This window comes from Eretmochelys imbricata, chromosome 7, assembly GCF_965152235.1.
Source record: "Eretmochelys imbricata isolate rEreImb1 chromosome 7, rEreImb1.hap1, whole genome shotgun sequence".
Lineage (NCBI taxonomy): Eukaryota > Metazoa > Chordata > Testudines > Cheloniidae > Eretmochelys > Eretmochelys imbricata.
In genome coordinates, this window is record NC_135578.1 from 81,458,725 (window position 1) to 81,477,934 (window position 19,210).

General features: G+C 41.8%; 2 protein-coding genes across 6 annotated transcripts in view; both read right to left on the reverse strand.

The window, feature by feature from the left end:
- The window catches only part of DNA2 (DNA replication helicase/nuclease 2), a 34,620-nt gene extending 32,460 nt beyond the window's left edge, over nucleotides 1-2,160 (reverse strand). Inside the window, exons 1-2 of the mRNA XM_077822618.1 lie at nucleotides 2,058-2,160; nucleotides 843-1,022 (exon numbers count right to left, since the gene is read on the reverse strand). Coding sequence (XP_077678744.1) covers nucleotides 843-1,022; nucleotides 2,058-2,140 — 263 coding nt within the window. The 5' untranslated portion in view covers nucleotides 2,141-2,160. The remainder of the gene's footprint in view (nucleotides 1-842; nucleotides 1,023-2,057) is intronic.
- An 8,219-nt stretch (nucleotides 2,161-10,379) lies between these two features.
- The window catches only part of SLC25A16 (solute carrier family 25 member 16), a 41,387-nt gene continuing 32,556 nt past the window's right edge, over nucleotides 10,380-19,210 (reverse strand). For all 5 annotated transcript variants that reach the window (XM_077821753.1, XM_077821752.1, XM_077821757.1 and 2 more), the window contains one exon: nucleotides 10,380-11,007. In XM_077821753.1, coding sequence (XP_077677879.1) covers nucleotides 10,851-11,007 — 157 coding nt within the window. In that variant the 3' untranslated portion in view covers nucleotides 10,380-10,850. The remainder of the gene's footprint in view (nucleotides 11,008-19,210) is intronic.

Below are 19,210 nucleotides of genomic sequence, written 5' to 3' on the forward strand. Positions count from 1 at the left end.
CTCCACTTTTGCTTCCCCTGCTAATTCTTCCCAGTTTGTGAGCAGGAGGTCAAGAAGAGCTCTGCCCCTAGTTGGTTCCTCCAGCACTTGCACCAGGAAATTGTCCCCTACACTTTCCAAAAACTTCTTGGATTCTCTGTGAACTGCTGTATTGCTCTCCCAGCAGATAACAGGGTGATTGAAGTCTCCCATGAGAACCAGGGCGTGCGAGCAAGAAACGTCCATTTTTGCTGGAAGAAAGCCACGTCTACCTCATCCCCCTGGTCTGGTGGTCTATATCAGACTCCCACCATGACATCACCCTTGTTGCTCAAACCTCTAAACTTAATCCAGAGACTCTCACGTTTTTCTGCAGTTTCATACCGGAGCTTGAGCAGTCATACTGCTCTCTTACATACAATGCAACTCCCCCACCTTTTCTGCCCTGCCTGTCCTTCCTGAACAGTTTATATCCATCCATGACAGTACTCCAGTCAGCTGAGTTATCCCACCAAGTCTCTGATATTCCAAATCACATCATATTGTATTGTATGAGGTGAACTGAAAAATACTATTTCTTTTGCTGTTTTACAGTGCAGAAAATTGTAATAAAAATAAATATAAAATTAGCACTATACACTTTGTATTCTGTGCTGTAACTGAAATATATTTGAAAAATGTAGAAAACATCCAAAAATATTTAAATAAATGGTATTCTATTATTGTATAATCGTGCAATTAATTTTTTGATCACTTGACAGCCCTATAAAAACCCCACCCAGAAGAGAGCATGCAGAGAACTTAGTTCATAATAGAACACCATATCCCCTCACAGAAAATATTTATGTTTACATATCAGTTACCAGTCATTCCTTAGAATACACAGTTCTGTATCTTCAAGTGATTGAGAAGCCGTAATTGTTAGGTGTTTCTCAGGATCATCGTCATTTTTCTGTACTACATTGATTCTTAAGATACGGTATCTGTTGTTCAAACCTTTGCTGAGTGTTGTGTCACTTAAGTCAACTGCTCTCTTCTGAAAACTTAAGAAACAGTTACATTAATGCAACCAAATACACAGTGGTGTTTGGAGGTCACAGCCACTCCATATTTAAGTCTGAAGCAAGCTTCCTAACGTAAAACAAGTTTTCATTCCTCTGCCATGTGTCATCCCAAGGTAGAGTTTTTCCGGGAAATCTGGTTGAAAATAGCGAAGGAGCTCTGGAGCCTACATCAACAATGAACTGCTCTAGAACAGCAGTTCTCAAACTATGGGTTGTGTACAGTCACAAACCCATTTTAATGGGGTCACCAGGGCTGGTTTAGACTCGCCAGGCTGGGCCTGGACCTGAAGCCAGAGCCTGAGGGCTTCAGCATTAGGCAGCGGCAGGGCTCACTTTACAAGCCCTCTACCTGAAGCTAAAGCCCTTGGGCTTCAGCTTTGGACCCCCCCCCCCACTCAGAGCAGTTCAGGCTTTGCCCCCTCCTGCCCCCCCAGGTGGTTGGCTCCAACTTTGGTCCCCCCCTCCTGGGTCATGTAGTAATTTTTGTCCTCAGAAAGGGGGTCACAGTGCAATGAAGTTTGAGAACCGCTGGTCTAGAAACTCCAAATTCAATTTGTTCCAAGGACGTTGTTGTTTTGTTTGAAAGAGACGCCTTCCCACCCACCCCAAAGACAGACCGGGGAGCTCTGCCCTGTGGCTCGCAGCCACCCTTCTCCTCAGTACAGAGACGCAGCCTGGAAGCTGGTTCCGGGACACAATGCGCCCGAGTTCCTACCAGAGAACTGCCTGTTGGCCACCAGCCACAGTGAAACACCTCGGGCTACAATCGCCGCTGCTTTCCGAGCCGTTCCCCGGGCTCGGACTGACAGCCCCCGGCGCGGGGCCGGCCCCCCGGGGCAGAGGAACTGGGCACAGGGCGCCGGGATCCCCCGAAGCGAGGGGCCGGCAAGGGGGGCTCGGGCCCCGCAGCGAGAGTGCGGAGCGGGCCGGGGAGGCTGAGAAGGCGGCTGGCCCTGAGCCCCGTTCCTACTTCGAACAACGCGCGCTGTGGCGGATCCCTCCCCCGGGCGGTACCTCTCCGCCGGGGCCAGCGCCTCACAGGCGCTTTTCTCCATCAGCTCCGCCAGCACCCGCTGCTCTTCCCGCCCCAGCTCCATGACGATGGTGGAAGCCGAGAGACCCGATACCGGGCGGAGAGGGCGGTGACGGAGGCGCTACCGCCTAGGAATTAAAGTCCCGCCAGCCTGGAAGAGTCGCGCAGGTTCTGTAACGCCGCGCTCAGCTCAGGGGCGGGACAGAAGTACCTGCCCGCGTGGTGCAGGCTGGTGGGGGGACGGCGGGCGCGAGCGGCGCTCAGCCAATGGAAGGCCGGCCAGCGCAGCGAGCGGCTCGCGCAGGGCACGTTGGGGGGAGGGGGCGTCGCTGCCAGGTAGCAGGCTGTGGCTCTTTGTCCCGAGTGCGTCGGACGGGGGGGGGGGGGGAGGGTACAGTGTTATTCCCGGGCCGGCCTGCCGGGCTTCCGTAGAACGAGCAGCCGCCCGGCGAACGTTTTTGAAAGTGCCATGTGACTTTCAAGGGCCACTGCGCCGTGCCGGAGACAATCCAGACCGGCATTACAGCGCATCTGCTCTGTCCCCGCCCAGCCTCACGCTGCTGCCGCCAGCTCGTCTGAAGTGCGGCTGGGCTCGTGGCACTGTCACCGCTCCTTGCTGCTGGTGTTACAGAGGAGAGCAGTTTGAATGGGTGGAGTTGATAACAGGCTGGGGGGTGTGGTTTGTTTTTCAGGTTATTTGTGCATAGTCCGCCCACAGCAAAAGGGGAGAGAAAAATACATTTGAAAAGCAGACACAGAACAGCGGGGTGAAGCCATAAAATATGTCAGGGACTCAGTGTAGTATCTCAAACTACATTCAAATACTTTTTTTTTAACTGACTAGATTTCATATTGTTTAGGGAAGCTCTAGAAAACTCTGCCTACGAAATAAAAGCATGTCTTACAAACACCAAACCTGTAAGAAAGGACTTCAGACATAAAAATGGCCATACTGGGTCAGACCCGTGGTCCATCTAGCCCAGTAGCCTGTTTTCTCATAGTGGCCAATGCCAGGTGCTTCAGAGGGAATGAATAGAACAGATAATCAAGTGATCCATTCCATCGCCCATTCCCAGTCTCTGGCAAACGGGTTAGGAACACTTCAGAGCATGGTTTTGCATCCCTGCCCATCCTGGCTAATAGCCATTGATGGACCTATCCTCCATGAACTTAGCTAGTTCTTTTTTTAACCCTGTTATAGTCTTGGCCTTCACAAAATCTTGTGGCAAAGGGTTTCACAGGTTGAGTGTGCCTTGTGTGAAGAAATACTTCATTTTGTTTATTTTATATCTGCTGCCTGTTAATTCCATTTGGTGACCCCTAGTTCTTCTGTTATGTGAAGGCGTAAATAACACTTCCTTATTTACTTTCTCCACACGTGTCATGATTTTATAGACGTCTATCATATTCCCCCTTAGTCGTCTCTTTTCCAAGCTGAAAAGTCCCAGTCTTATTAATCTCTCCTCATATGGAAGCCGTTCTATACCCCTAACCATTTTTGTTGCCCTTTTATGTACCTTTTCCAATTCCAATATATATTTTTTGAAATGGAGAGACCAGATCAGCACACAGTATTCAAGATGTGGGCGTACCATGGATTTATATAGAGGCAATATATTTCCTGTCTTATCTATCCCTTTCCTAATGATTCCCAAAATTGTTAGTTTTTTTGCCTCCCACTTCATAATCTTCTTCCCAGCATAAGTAGTTAAGAAAAGTCCCCTTCTAGGCTAAGGATCTCTCTAGCTGTCCTTGCTTCGAAACCTTGAGTGTTGATTTCAGGGAAGCAGTCTCAAACATCTTACACTGCATGATAATGGAAAGTGTCCCCTTTATTTCTGTGGCAAATGAGGGAGAAAAGGAAATTTTTTTATGAACATCATGTGTACCTCAGTTCATATGCTTGATACCCTGCCTGGTTACAAGGAGTCAAATCAAAGAAGGCTGTAAGAGGAGAAACAGCAGCAAAGATAAGGTACCGTATTGTCAGAGAAAGTATCAGAGATACCCAAGGAAACAATGGGGAAACTATTAACTGGGGAATACTCACCTGCCTAGCTCCAGCTGGGCTAGCCAGGTTTATTCTCACCAGGTCCAAATCCAAGAGCCTATTAAACCAAGTCCCCAGCCCAGGAAGGAAGGAGGCCTTAAGTAGATTGCAGCAGGTGGAGATCAGTCTCTGAGGGAAAAAGAGCATGTTAGAGGGGCTGTCTGTCACTCCAGGACAAGCGATGTCTGAGCAGAGTGCAATTTACCCAACACTTCCAAGGGCAAAATAGCGTGGGCAAGAACCAGCCTTTCCTTGTTTTATCCATTTTCCCTGTTTGCTATGTACCTGTAGGTGAATAAACAATATGTTTGTTTTGATAAAATTGTGTTATGTCACTTTAGTCAGCCACTGGTCACATACTACCAGAAAGAAATTTTCTTGCTAGTGTTAAGTACAATTGGGCCTGTCATGGTTACACGGTTGGGAAACAGGGGGGCTGCAACCCAGAGATCAGTCCAAAAGTGGTTGGATCGCAGTATTACACTCCTGAGAGAGGTAAAGAGAGCCAAGCCTGTCACCTGAAGGGTGCACTCAGAAGGACTAAATGGGCTCTAAAGTACAACTCATCCTGCAACAGTGATCATTTCCGTCTGGCAGAATCTAACAATGACCTAACAATCTATGTCCCATTATCCCCCTGCCTTTTTCTACCTTTTACTTTCTCTAATGTAATACATGGCAGATGGTTGCAAATAGAACATTGGACTTATTTTCAAAACAGATTGAAAAAAGTTAAGCTGTGTGAGCTCCTTTAAGTTACACACGATAGCTGCCTCAAGCCCCACAGAAAAGAGATATGGACAACTGCTGTTGGATTAATTTTAATTCACTATTTTGAAAAGAGTGAATAACTTAAGTATCAAATATCAATGGAAAAATCTACTGTTGTATGTTTGTATGTTTCTTATTGTACAATATGAGAACTGGTTATTATGGCATGGGATAGGCTATATTTTTACATATTTTTAGTGTGTGCATGGTTTACTTGGTATTGTGATTTAAGCTCTGTTTGACAAACATGGAGTAGGGATACTCTGACCAAAAAAATAAAATAAAAAAATCCAAGATTTATATGCAAACCGAATGCATACTGGAAGCATGAATTAGTCTGATCTGTACATGAAATATGGCTATGACTTTGATAAAAAGCTATATGAAAACAATACTAAACCCAGAGCACCCAAGTATTCATCATAAATTTAAAGAAAAGTGTGAAACGGAGTTTGCTGTTAAAAAAAATAACACCCTACAAAATAGGGCAATCGATTAATCGTAGTTAACTCACGTGATTAATTTTTTTGAGTTAATTGTGATTAATCGCACAGTTAAACAATAAAATACCAATTAAAATGTATTAAATATTTTTGGATGTTTTTCTACATTTTCAAATATATTGATTTCAATTACAACACAATATACAAAGTGTACAGTGCTCACTTTATATTATTTTTTATTACAAATATTTGCACTGTAAAAATGATCAAATAGTATTTTTTAATTCATCTCATACAAGTACTGTGGTGCAGTCTCTATCGTGAAAGTGCAACTTACAAATGTAGATTGTTTTTGTTACATAACTTCCCTCAAAAACAAAACAATATAAAACTTTAGAGCCTACAAGCCCACTCAGTCCTACTTCTTGTTCATCCAATTGCTAAGACAAACAAGTTTACTTACTTTTATGGATGATAATGCCGCCTGCTTCTTATTTACAATGTCACTAGAAAATGAGAACAAGCATTCGCATGGCACTTTTGTAGCTGGCATTGCAAAGTATTTAACATGCCAGACAGGCTAAGCATTCATATGGCCCTTCATGCCATTCCACAGTACATGCTTCCATGCTGATGATGTTCGTTTAAAAATGAGTTAATTAAATTTGTGTCTGAACTCCTTGGGGGAGAACTGTATCTCTCTTGCTCTGTTTTACCTGCATTGTGCCACATATTTAATGTTACAGCAGTCTCGGATGATGACCCACTACACATTGTTCGTTTTAAGAGCATTTTGACTGCAGATTTGACAAAACACATAGAAGGTACCAATGTGAGATTTCTAAAGATAGCCACAGCACTAGACCCAAGGTTTAAAAATTGAAAATGTAGAAAACAACCAACAGTATTTAAATAAATGGTATATTAACAGTGTGCTTAATCGTGATTAATTTTTTAATCACACGATTAATCACGATTATTTTTTTTAATCTCCTGAAAGCCCTACTAGAAAATCAAACTTTCCACCACATCTTCCTTTACTGAGCATGTAAAGAGAAAAATATGAGAAACATGGAAGCAAGTGGCTGATTGACTAAGGTAGTGATGAGACCTTGGCTGGAGCCAACTGATCTGCTCTTGGACTCTCTTTGTCTGAGACTGAAGCCCAGACCACAGAGTGATACAGGGGTTGAGGAGAGGAAGGAAGACAAAGAACAGGAATTTAGGGAAAAGAGGGACTCAACTCTCCTAAAGAAAAATAGAAATATCTTTTCAGGGCAGGGGATGATGGGGAATGGACTCAATTCTCTTTCAAGCTTAAGTTTGTGTAATTTTCCTCCTCCTGCTCTTGCTCTCTCACTGGTTTAGCGTTCATGACTGACTCCTTATTTTAGCTGCATAAGGGAGACTAACCTATTCAGAAAAAGGGGGTAAAGAGTTGAAAGAGATAAACCCAGGCACTTAGAAGAGAAATTCAAATCTCCCCCAACCTATCCTCTAGGGCATGAAACAATACATTTCCTTAAAAAATTGGGATTATTGGGTTAGCAAGACAAACCAGTTTTTGAATACATTTTGTTTTAAACTATAAATACACTTTAAAAGTGTATTTTTATTCTGAAAAGTGAAACCAAAAATGGCACCATCTTACTAGGTAGATCTGTTCTTTATATTCATTCAGAGTCAGAGCTGCTTGTTTTAGTAACAGTTTTTACCGCTTTTTACACCTGTTAATCCTGCATAGCCAAGACAGCTAAATTAGATGTAAAAAAGCAGCAGGTGCAAAACCAGAGATGAGTATCAAGGCATCTCTTCACAGGAGCCAAGCAGCATTCCTTCCCTTCCTCTAGTGAAAGGGCTGGAATTGAACCAATCTGAATGCACCACTGGGATCTGTAATTTTGCTAACCTTTAACAACAAACTGAGTGAGATGCAGTAAAGGGATGGGGGAAGTGGTGTGTTAAAGTCCAGTGGACTTTCACACTGGAAGGTGAGGAAACTGAGGCAAAGGACTACTGCCATACTGTGGGGTGGGTGTTTTAATTATTTAAATACTTTTAAGTCAATGTTGCTGTGCTGTGTTCCCTCTGCCCTTAATAAATGTTTTCTTTGTTTTATACACAGACTTCGTGCTTGCCAGTGGGAAAGTACTGCTTATTAAAGGCACCATGAGGAAGTATTTAGTTTTCCCAGATTTCTGGGTGCGGGCTCAGGTCAGTTTTGTTTTGTAATTTTAAAAGGAAACCCTAGACACTGAACATGGCCCTTGTTGCTGCTGACAATACCAGCCAGTAAGGTTATATTTTTGTGTTGGATTCTATTCCATCTTGTGCAGCAAAACGATTGTTTAAATTCTAATCATACCTGTGCAAACCCACAGAAGACAATGGGACTTCACATGTTTTATTAAACACAGAATTTAGTCTACAAAACCTTTATTACTGCAATGATACTAAAATGGAAAAAGAACTAAGCTTGAATCCTAGAGCCCCACTGACAGAGCTTGCAAGACAAAAACAAAATCAACAAAACAGAATCTCACAATGCTGTTTTTACAGAGTTGTTCTTCAGACTACAACTGCAATTTAAGTCTACACATATGCTTAGTGATTTGCAGGGTGGATAAAAATCAATTATTTTTTTTTTAAATCAAAAACTGATTTTATTTAAATCTGATTTTTTTTTATAAAATGCTTTTTGAGGAAAAAACTTACCTAGTTTTAATTAGGATAAATTATAGCTCAAAGACATCTCATCATGGAACAGGGATTATAAATTCTAATTCTGTAGTGTGAGACAATATATTCATGTAATGTTTAAGAAAAGTTTTGTAAATGAGTTCTAATTGTTCATGGATTAGGGACCCAATCGTATGGGGTTCCACAGGCTTCTGTATAGATTATTTAGGTTAATCTTTCTATCTACCCAATGGGACGCAGTGCTCAGTCTAGAAGATACAATCAGAGATGCTTAGTTTTGCAGTTCTTAAATTATGGATTTGTGTCTCCAGAAGTAACATGCTTGTTAACAGCAAAAATGTTTTTAAATAAATAAATATATAGAGGTGAGAAATAACAGACCTCAACTCTATTGCCCATCTGCAAATTTGTGTGCACAGAGTCAATCCCTTACCTCTCTCTAAAAGTGCAAAGTTTCAAAATGTTCAATGAATAGAAGATTTTTGGGGGCAGAATAGATCTGGACAAGGAGAAGAAGTCTGGAGATAAATGTGAGAAGCGAGGGACATATGCTTGTTTTGTTAAAATATTATATGTTTGCTGTTGAAGAAAAAAATCCAGAATACTTAACGTTGTTGTTTTAGTTAAATAAAACCATTTAAATGTTTGTCTGGTGATGTTCTCCTCCTAATACAGCATGGCAAGAAAATCCTCCAGATATTAATGATTAACCTGTTGAATTGGAGATATTTATGAAATCATTGGGAAGTGAACTATCTGCTTCAATTACCTTTGGTAAATGAAATAACTAAACAATCATTCATTTTCTGATATAGCTGTAAAACTCATCTGAAAAGTTTTCAAAATAAATCACTGTTTAAAAATATATAGTGTGTACCTTCTAAAAACAAAACCTACATCTATCTCTAAGTTGTGAAGAATATGTATTAAGGTTATAACAACCAACAAGAATGCACTTTTATGTACAAAACCATGATGAAATCGAGTCTTCCTGAGGAGTGATTTAAATCAATTTAAATCCTGGTGATTTGTAATCTTGAAGAGTTGCTTCTAACACAATTAATTCTCCTTTAAATAAAACTAAAAGTCAGACCAAAATCTTAATTGTAGTCTCTTTTAATCAAGCATGACAACTTTGTTTATGTTTATTTACAAGGGGCAATATAGTATAATTCCAGAAACATGCATTTCTATTGTCTGCAATATTTACAAATCATATAAAGATATTTTATTGTTATTCAAGGTTTTTTAATAAAATAAATTCAAATACATCTCATTCTTTGCCAATAACACTGGTAAATATCAAAGAAATATATATTTTAAAAAAATGAAAAAAATTCCAACCACAAAAGTTATTCTTGATGTATAAACTCAAATTCTAGGTTGTGGCCTTGTTGTCAAAAATAAGTGATATTGATTATGAAATCACTATTTTAGTTAATATATCCATTACCAGGACATCACTCAAAATATTTACAAATCAATAAATAAACTTGCATTACTTAACAGTAAATGACTGAAAGAATAGTTATTCTAGTTTTACAGTTTCTTCAGCTAAGAAGAAGTTCTTTAAATTGAAATTGTACCAGTGTAAATCATGTATGAGCAGATCTGTTAAGTTATTTCCTAGCTCAAGAAGAGCAGCAACTGTAGCAGAAAAAAAAAATCAGAGTAATAGTATACTGTATACTATACTGCACAGCCAGAATAGCACACATCCCCATTGTATATATTCATACTATTACTGTCCACTGTTGTAAACAAACTCCAGTACAGCCTTTATTTTCCCCTTCCCCAAAAGGTATGCACATGGTCCAGGTAGGTAAATGCTGCAGCATACACAGTCTTGTCTCTACTTTCTCCTCCGTCACTACACAAAGACAAATATGTTTTTCGGGGCTAATGTGACAAGGTGTAGAGTGACCTCAACTTCCAAAAAATTGACTTGAAGGCATTCAACACCTTACAAAATGGTATGCAATATCTTGCAGGATTGGGCCCAGAGACCTCCGTTTTACATTTGTTATTGTAATGTAGGAATTTTCATTTATCAGATCCTATTTTAAGTTAATAGCATACTTAGTAATAGCATTGTTTTTAAAAGATAACAAGCAAAGTTACTGACTTCCAAATCATAAGATTCTGTTTTTAAATTAATCTCATTATTAGTATTTATTGAAACAGTTGAAGAGTTTCATATTTCTTGAAATGTTTATCCATCAGAAGATACTGAACATTACTTTATTTAATTGTACACAAACAATTCATATGCAATAAAATAAAGCAACCCTTAAATTGTGGGCTACCAAGTTCTACTTTTACAAAATCTCACAAGCAAGTGAAAATTAGGTTCATTTTATTCAAGTTAATTTATTTAGTAAAGAAAATTAGACATTTAACTTCTGGGTTAACAAGCAATACAATGATAAATAATATTAAAGTCCTGGAATGACATCATAAAGCTAAACAGCAAACAGTTTGAAACCCGTATCAAAATCTGGTTCCTTTCATTGTAACTGTGATGGTTGTAAATTATATAATTTATTTGTATTAACCAAATGGAGCCTACAGGTACAAGTGCAAAGAGTTGGTTATAGCTAGTTAATGTCCATGTTAGGCAATTTCCTGTTCTGACTCCAAAGGGTTCTATTACTCCATGCTTTTTTTTTTTTTTTGGCAAATAAAATTAAGTACTAAAATTCCAACAGTTCACAGTGACAGATTAAATTTCCCATTTCAAGTAATTTACTCACAAACATAACATGAAGACTGATAACTGTAGTTTTTCAGTGAAGTTTAAGGAAAAAAATTTAGTTGAGGTGCAACAACTGTCTCATAAACTCATATGTGGTAAAAGCCACAGCCTGGGAAGGTATACAACGAATATAATTCAGAGATAAACCGCGGTATAATCCTCTTCGTATTCCATGGTGTCTATATACATACTTCAGTGTCTGCACCATTGTACTGAAAAGATAAAAAGAATCCAAGCCCTTATGCAATACATAGATTTATTTAATATTGAAAATCATTTTCTTAAATACAAGGCATTTCATGTTACTTTTTGATTTTATGGGATAGCTAATGAAAGTCATGTGACCACTCGAGCTATCTGACCTCCTCAAAGGTTTCTCTGTTATCCTCTCAGTGCCACTCTGAGGTATGTACGTGTTAACCTATTTTACAAATGAGGAACTTTAAGGCAGAGAAAAATTAAAGGCTTGTCTACATTGGTGCATCTCAAAGCGCACTACAGAACTTTGTGCATGCTAACAAGGTCCACATGGCCAGTTAATGCATGGCAAGCGAGTGTGTTGCAGATTTTCGCCTAGCTTCCTGCATGCTAACTCTCCATGCAAACAAGCCCTAACTGTTGTCACACAGGAAATCTGTAACAGAGACTTGATTAGAACGCAGATCTCAGCCTCAGTCCAGTGCCTTAGTGTGTGTTTGTGGTGTGCTTGCTGCTTGACTGAAATATACCCTGTGGTCTGTTTGTTTGGGGACCTATATGCTGAGCCTAGCGGCCTGCTAAGCAAGGCTGAGAGCTTCTTAACAAGGCTTTTATCCCTAAGCGCTTTAGCATCCATCGACAGTTAACCAGGGGCCAGGGCTACTCAGAAAGACAAGGGCTTTAAAAAACCTGCCCGTAAGAGACTAGAGGAGCTAGTGAACAGGAGTGGCTAAAAGGGGAGTTTTGCGAGGGAGTTTAGAGTGGGAATATGAGGGGGGGCTAGATACATTTAACATTCCTTAAACTTAAAGCCAAAAATACCCCGATAAAAACAAAACATCAACAAAGGAACAAGCTGCAAGAGTAAAAAGAGAATGCAGGCAGAAGTCCAGCAACAGAGTCGGGGCTATCCAGTTTATTGCACCCAATGCAGCATGTATGATTACCTGCCTTAGGGGCAGGTGGCATATGTATGCATTCGATGCAAGGAGCTCTTGGCCCTCAGAGACTGTGTACGGGCTTTGGAGACCAGTGGCTGAACTGAAAGAGCTAAGGGGGAGAGAGAGGTACATAGATGAGACTTTCCGGGACAGAGTAGAACAGTCCCACCCTGGGTCTGACAGCCTCTGTGCTGTTGAGGAGGATGAAAGTCTCAGGGAAGAGAACATCCAACTGAAGCAAAGGGAAACAATCCCATAGCTGGGACCCCCCTTCCAGATGATGTCATTGTACCCTCTCACAGTGAGGCAACCTCTCTGGGGGTTGGGGGGGCGGGGCAATGACTCCAGTTATGGGGAAAAGCCAGGTAATAATTATGGGGGATTCAATCATTAAAAACACAGATAGCTCGGTTTGCAATGACCAGGAGAACCTACTAGAATTCTTTGGGGGTCAATAAGCATGTGGACAAGGGGAATCCGGTGGATCTGGTGTACTTGTATTTCCAGAAAGCCTTTGACAAGGTCCCTCACCAAAGGCTCTTAAGCAAAGTAAACTGTTATAAAATAAGAGGGAAGGTCCTCTCATGGATTGGTAACTGGTTAAAAGGGTAGGAATAAATGGTCAGTTTTCAGAATGGAGAGAGGTAAATAGTGGTGTCCCCAGGGATCTGTACTGGGACCAGACCTATTCAACATATTCATAAATAATCTGGAAAAAGGGGTAAAAAGTGAGGTGGCAAAATTTGCAGACTATACAAAACTACTCATGATAGTTAAGTCCCAAGCAGACTGCAAAGAGCTACAAAAGGATCTCTCAGAACTGGGTGACTAGGCAACAAACTTGCAGATGAAATTCAATGTTGATAAATGCAAAGTAATGCACATCGGAAAACATAATCCCAACTACACATATAAAATGATGGGGTCTAAAGTAGCTGTTACCACCCAAGAAAGAGATCTTAGAGTCACTGTGGATAATTCTCTGAAAACATCCACTCAATGTGCAGTTGCAGTCCAAATAGCGAACAGAATATTGGGAATCATTAAGAAAGGGATAGATAAGACAGAAAACATCACATTGCTTCTATATAAATCCACGGTATGTCCACATCTTGAATACTGCGTGCAAATCTAGTGGCCCCATCTCAAAAAAGATATACTGGAATTGGAAAAGGTTCAGAAAAGGGCAACAAAAATGATTAGGAGTATGAAACGGCTTCCATGAGGAGAGATTAATAGGACTGGGACTTTTCAGCTTGGAAAAGAGATGACTAAGAGGGGATATGATAGAGGTCTATAAAATCATGACTGGTGTGAAGAAAGTAAATAAGGAAGTGTTATGTACTTCTTCTCATAACACACGAACTAGGGGTCACCAAATGAAATGAATAGGCAGCAGGTTTAAAACGAACAAAAGGAAGTATTTTTTCCACACAACCTACAGTCAACCTGTGGAACTCCTTGCCAGTGGATGTTGTGAAAGCCAAGACTATAAAAGGGTTCAAAAAAGAACTAGATAAATTCATGGATCGTAGTTATGGTTATTAGCCCGGATGGGTAGCAATGGTGTCCCTAGCCTCTGTTTGCCAGAAGCTGGGAATGGGCGACAGGGAATGGATCACTTGATGATTACCTGTTCTGTTCATTCCTTCTGGGGCACCTGGCATTGGCCACTGTCAGAAGACAAGATACTGATCTAGATGGACATTTTGTCTGACCTAGTATGGCCGTTCTTATGCTAACCATAAGACTACCCCCTTTTCTTTAAGGCTAAAGATTTGGAACACATTCTGTATTTCAGACTCTGCACTAAGATGAATTTCCAAACATTATCTCTGAAAAGAGTACTAGCTGCACAATTTTTATAAATAGCCTGTTTTAACTGATAAGTGAAGTAGTATATGCATTAGATCTGCAGATAACTGTTTTTCCTCTTTCTGAACTTACAGAAGAGAAGAAACTAGTAACCATCAACAAATAGATGCTAAAATATAGCGACCAAAAAAGGTAAATATTGTCAGAGATCTGAAAGATGGCTCAGCATTCACGGGCTACCAAATAAATTATTCCCTGAACACATCCCCCATAATCCTCCAAACTTGAGGACTTTTACTTTCTCTATTTCCCCATGCTCAAATACCAACATAATGACCATTGTCCATCCATCCTTGGAGCTAGAGATATGGATTCCTCCAAAATACCAACTTAATAGGGATACTGAGTGGAAGACCTAGTGTCTTTATAATGGTTAGTTCCTGCAAGCCCAAGAAGCAAGAGATCACCAAAACCAGTAATCAGACCTATATTACATATATATATATATATAAAAACAAACTGTAATGAGCTAAAAAGATTGATGTTTATATAACTGAATAGAAAAATAATGGATTTCAACTTCCATTTGCCCCATGCAAATTAATACCAGCTCTTGGTAAAAGTGTGAATTTAATCGGATTTGAACAATGTCTTATTATGGAGTTTTCACTTAGTGTTACCAAAGTGCACTATGCAAGAGCCTGAGATATTTGATCTTAGACTGTCTACACAGCAACATAAGCCTAGGGTTCATGAAACTCAAGTTAGCTGACCTGTGTCAGAGAACCCTGGACTTAAGCATCTTCACTGCATTTTAACCCTAGGTTAAGAATTTTCTGACCTGACCAATGCTCAAACCTAGGGTTCTGGCGTCCATACTGCAATTGCACAGACTTGAGTCAAAGTAAACATATCCCAAAATGCCAAGTGCCCCTCTCCCCTCAATGTCAACACTCTAACCCTAGAACATAGTGCACTGTGGGAAATCTTTACTGCTTCCCATTTCCTGACTGTGGAGGTGCTATTGATGTGACTCAGGAGCCCATAAGGGGCACACAAATACATAAACTGCATAATTAGCTCCTTTGGTGGCTGTTTCAGTAGAAAGAATGCAGTTTGAGACAGCTTTATACTAAACTACGATCCAATCTGAAAACTGTGCTCTCCACCTTTAGGCTGATTCACACTGGCAGGAAAAGGTTCTGAGAATAACTAGAACATCAGTCTCTAGTGTTGTCAAACTACTGAAATAAAACTTTGCAATTCTTAATTTTTAGAATAGAATGGTCAATGAAGAGTATTTTTGTTTGCTTTTTTTTTGTTTTGTTTTTTTGTCCAGTTTTGATGTTTGACATAAAATGTAGGTTTCAGAGGAAAAAAACACGCACGCTCACCCCAGCCTGGGGGCTGCTGGCTGCAGAACAGTGAAGTGCATCCCCAGGCCTTGGGGTGCAATCTGCTGCAGCACCCCTGGGGGATCCCTTATCATTTTATAGGGCCAAATACTGAAGTCCTGGTTTCAGTCCTTGCCCAGATACAAGTCTTATTTCCTTCAACAGGAATACCCACATGAATAAGAAGCAGGATTTGATCCTATGTAGTATCTTTATAAGGTTGGAACCATCTCTGATAAGTTTCAGAGTAACAGCCGTGTTAGTCTGTATTCGCAAAAAGAAAAGGAGTACTTGTGGCACCTTAGAGACTAACCAATTTATTTGAGCATGAGCTTTCGTGAGCTACAGCTCACTTCATCGGATGCATACCGTGGAAACTGCAGCAGACTTTATATACACACAGAGAATATGAAAAAATACCTCCTCCCACCCCACTGTCCTGCTGGTAATAGCTTATCTAAAGTGATCATCAAGTTGGGCCATTTCCAGCACAAATCCAGGTTTTCTCACCCTCCACCCCCCCACACAAATTCACTCTCCTGCTGGTGATAGTCCATCCAAAGTGACAACTCTCTACACAGTGTGCATGATAATCAAGTTGGGCCATTTCCTGCACAGATCCAGGTTCTCTCACCCCCTCACCCCCCTCCCAAAAACCACACACACAAACTCACTATCCTGCTGGTAATAGCTCATCCAAAGTGACCACTCTCCCTACAATGTGCATGATAATCAAGGTGGGCCATTTCCAGCACAAATCCAGGTTTTCTCACCCCCCCACCCCCATACACACACAAACTCACTCTCCTGCTGGTAATAGCTCATCCAAACTGACCACTCTCCACGTTTAAATCCAAGTTAAACCAGAACATCTGGTGGGGGCGGGGGGTAGGAAAAAACAAGGGGAAATAGGCTACCTTGCATAATGACTTAGCCACTCCCAGTCTCTATTTAAGCCTAAATTAATAGTATCCAATTTGCAAATGAATTCCAATTCAGCAGTTTCTCGCTGGAGTCTGGATGTGAAGTGTTTTTGTTTTAAGATAGCGACCTTCATGTCTGTGATTGCGTGACCAGAGAGCTGAAATTGTGGAAAAGCAGCATCACTTGCCCCATAACCATGCACATTGTAGGGAGAGTGGTCACTTTGGATGAGCTATTACCAGCAGGATAGTGAGTTTGTGTGTGTGGTTTTTGGGAGAGGGGTGAGAGAACCTGGATCTGTGCAGGAAATGGCCCAACTTGATTATCATGCACACTGTGTAGAGAGTTGTCACTTTAGATGGGCTATCACCAGCAGGAGAGTGAATTTGTGTGGGGGGGTGGAGGGTGAGAAAACCTGGATTTGTGCTGGAAATGGCCCAACTTGATGATCACTTTAGATAAGCTATTACCAGCAGGACAGTGGGGTGGGAGGAGGTATTTTTTCATATTCTCTGTGTGTATATAAAGTCTGCTGCAGTTTCCACAGTATGCATCCGATGAAGTGAGCTGTAGCTCACGAAAGCTCATGCTCAAATAAATTGGTTAGTCTCTAAGGTGCCACAAGTACTCCTTTTCTTTTTGCATCTCTGATAACTCACTCTCCTAGGCCAAAGAAAATCTTGCATTTCTCTAAATAGTATTCTTTACTTTACTTTTTGCCGTCCAACTGTCTTACTTCTTATAACTTGGCCAAAGTGTTTGGTGGCAGGGAGAGGGTTGATTCAAATGTATTAAATAAAAATTTAGCATGGATATAAAAGCTGGTGGTGGTGTTGTTTTTTCTTTAATACAGTATCAAAGCCTCAATGACTCCACTGGGAATGGAAAAGTTCATAGAATCATAGAATAACAGAGTTGGAAGGCCTCTGGAGGCCATCTAGTCCAACCCCCTGCCCAGAGCAGGACCAATCCCAACTAAATCATCCCAGCCAGGGCTTTGTCAAGCCTGACCTTCAAAACTTCTAAGGAAGGGGATTCCACCACCTCCCTAGGTAACGCATTCCAGTGTTTCACCACCCTCCTAGTGAAAAAGTTTTTCCTAATATCCACCCTAAATCTCCCCCACTGCAACTTGAGACCATTACTCCTTGTCCTGTCATCTGCTATCACTGAGAATAGTCTAGATCCATCCTCTTTGGATCCACCTTTCAGGTAGTTAAAAGCAGCTATCAAATCCCCCCTCATTCTTCTCTTCCGTAGACTAAACAATCCCAGTTCCCTCAGCCTCTCCTCATAAGTCATGTGTTCCAGACCCCTTATCATTTTTGTTGCCCTTCGCTGGACTCTCTCCAATTTCTCCACATCCTTCTTGTAGTGTGAGGCCCCAAACTGGACACAGTACTCCAGATGAGGCCTCACCAATGTCGAATACAGAGGAACGATCATGTCTCTCGATCTGCTGGCTATGCCCCTACTTATACACCCCAAAATGCCATTGGCCTTCTTGGCAACAAGGGCACACTGTTGACTCATATCCAGCTTCTCGTCCACTGTCACCCCTAGGTCCTTCTCTGCAGAACTGCTGCCTAGCCATTCGGTCTCTAGTCTGTAGCTGTGCATTGGATTCTTCCATCCTAAGTGCAGGACTCTGCACTTGTCCTTGTTGAACCTCATCAGATTTCTTTTGTCCCAATCCTCCAATTTGTCTAGGTCCCTCTGTATCCTATCCCTACCCTCCAGCATATCGACCACTGCTCCCAGTTTAGTGTCATCCGCAAACTTGCTGAGGGTGCAATCCACACCATCCTCCAGATCATTTATGAAGATATTGAACAGAACCGGCCCCAGAACCGACCCTTGGGGCACTCCGATAGATACCGGCTGCCAACTAGACATGGAGCCATTGACCACTATCCATTGAGCCCAACAATCTAGCCAACTTTCTACCCACCTTGTAGTACATCCATCCAGCCCATACTTCTTTAACTTGCTGACAAGAATACTGTGGGAGACCGTGTCAAAAGCTTTGCTAAAGTCGAGGAATAACACGTCCACTGCTTTCCCTTCATCCACAGAACCAGTTATCTCATCATAGAAGGCAATTATATTAGTCAGGCATGACTTTCCCTTGGTGAATCCATGCTGACTGCTCCTGATCACTTTCCTCTCATCTAAGTGCTTCAGAATTGATTCCTTGAGGACATGCTCCATGATTTTTCTGGGGACTGAGGTGAGGCGGACTGGCCTGTAGTTCCCAGGATCCTCCTTCTTCCCTTTTTTAAAGATTGGCACTACATTAGCCTTTTCCCAGTCTCCCGGGACTTCCCCCGATCGCCATGAGTTTTCAAAGATAATGGCCAGTTATATAACTGAATCACTCGCCCCACTTCCTAGTCCTCCTCCTTTCTGCTTCACAAGTGCCAAAAATCCCAGCTCTGTGTGGACTATGGCAACTATATTTTAAACCTGAAAATTAATCCATCTCAGAGCAGAATTAGCTGCCAATGAAGCATCAGAATGCCAACTGGATGTTGCTACACACCTGGCACAATGCCATCATGTTTTTAATTCCTTTTTCTCATTTCAGATGTATTCCTTTTTTCCTTCAGTCAAGGGCAATATGTCCTGAGGATCCCTTATCACTGTCCCTCATGCACCTGGAGAGGCAGGGATAAGGGATTCTTGGGAGGCTGCCGTGAAGTTTTGGGGCTGACTCCCACTGGCTACCTTTACAGAGCACGTTGCCCATGTGCCATTGAACATGTAACAGCAGGGAGAGCGGGGGAGCCCAAGAGCAAGGGCCAGAGTGTGGAGCAGGGACCAAGTGGCTGCCTTGAAGGGAGGCAGAGAGGCAAAGCTCTTGGCTCAGCATGGCTGGGGGAGGAACGACCCCCAACATGCTGGTGGCCCGTAGCCACCTCCTGCCTGGTGGCTTTGCTCCCTGCTCCAGGAAAGCTCTACACAGCAGCGAGGAAGAGCCGGAACCATGGCAGCGAAAGCAGCAGGAACAGAAAGCATACTCCCAGGTAGTAATGGTGCTTCCGGCCACCGTGCTGACTACATGCAGCACTGTGCTCTCTAGGATGCATCCGGAGGACTTCTGGGACTTGAGTCAAGTCAGGGCCTCATGCACACATGAAAGC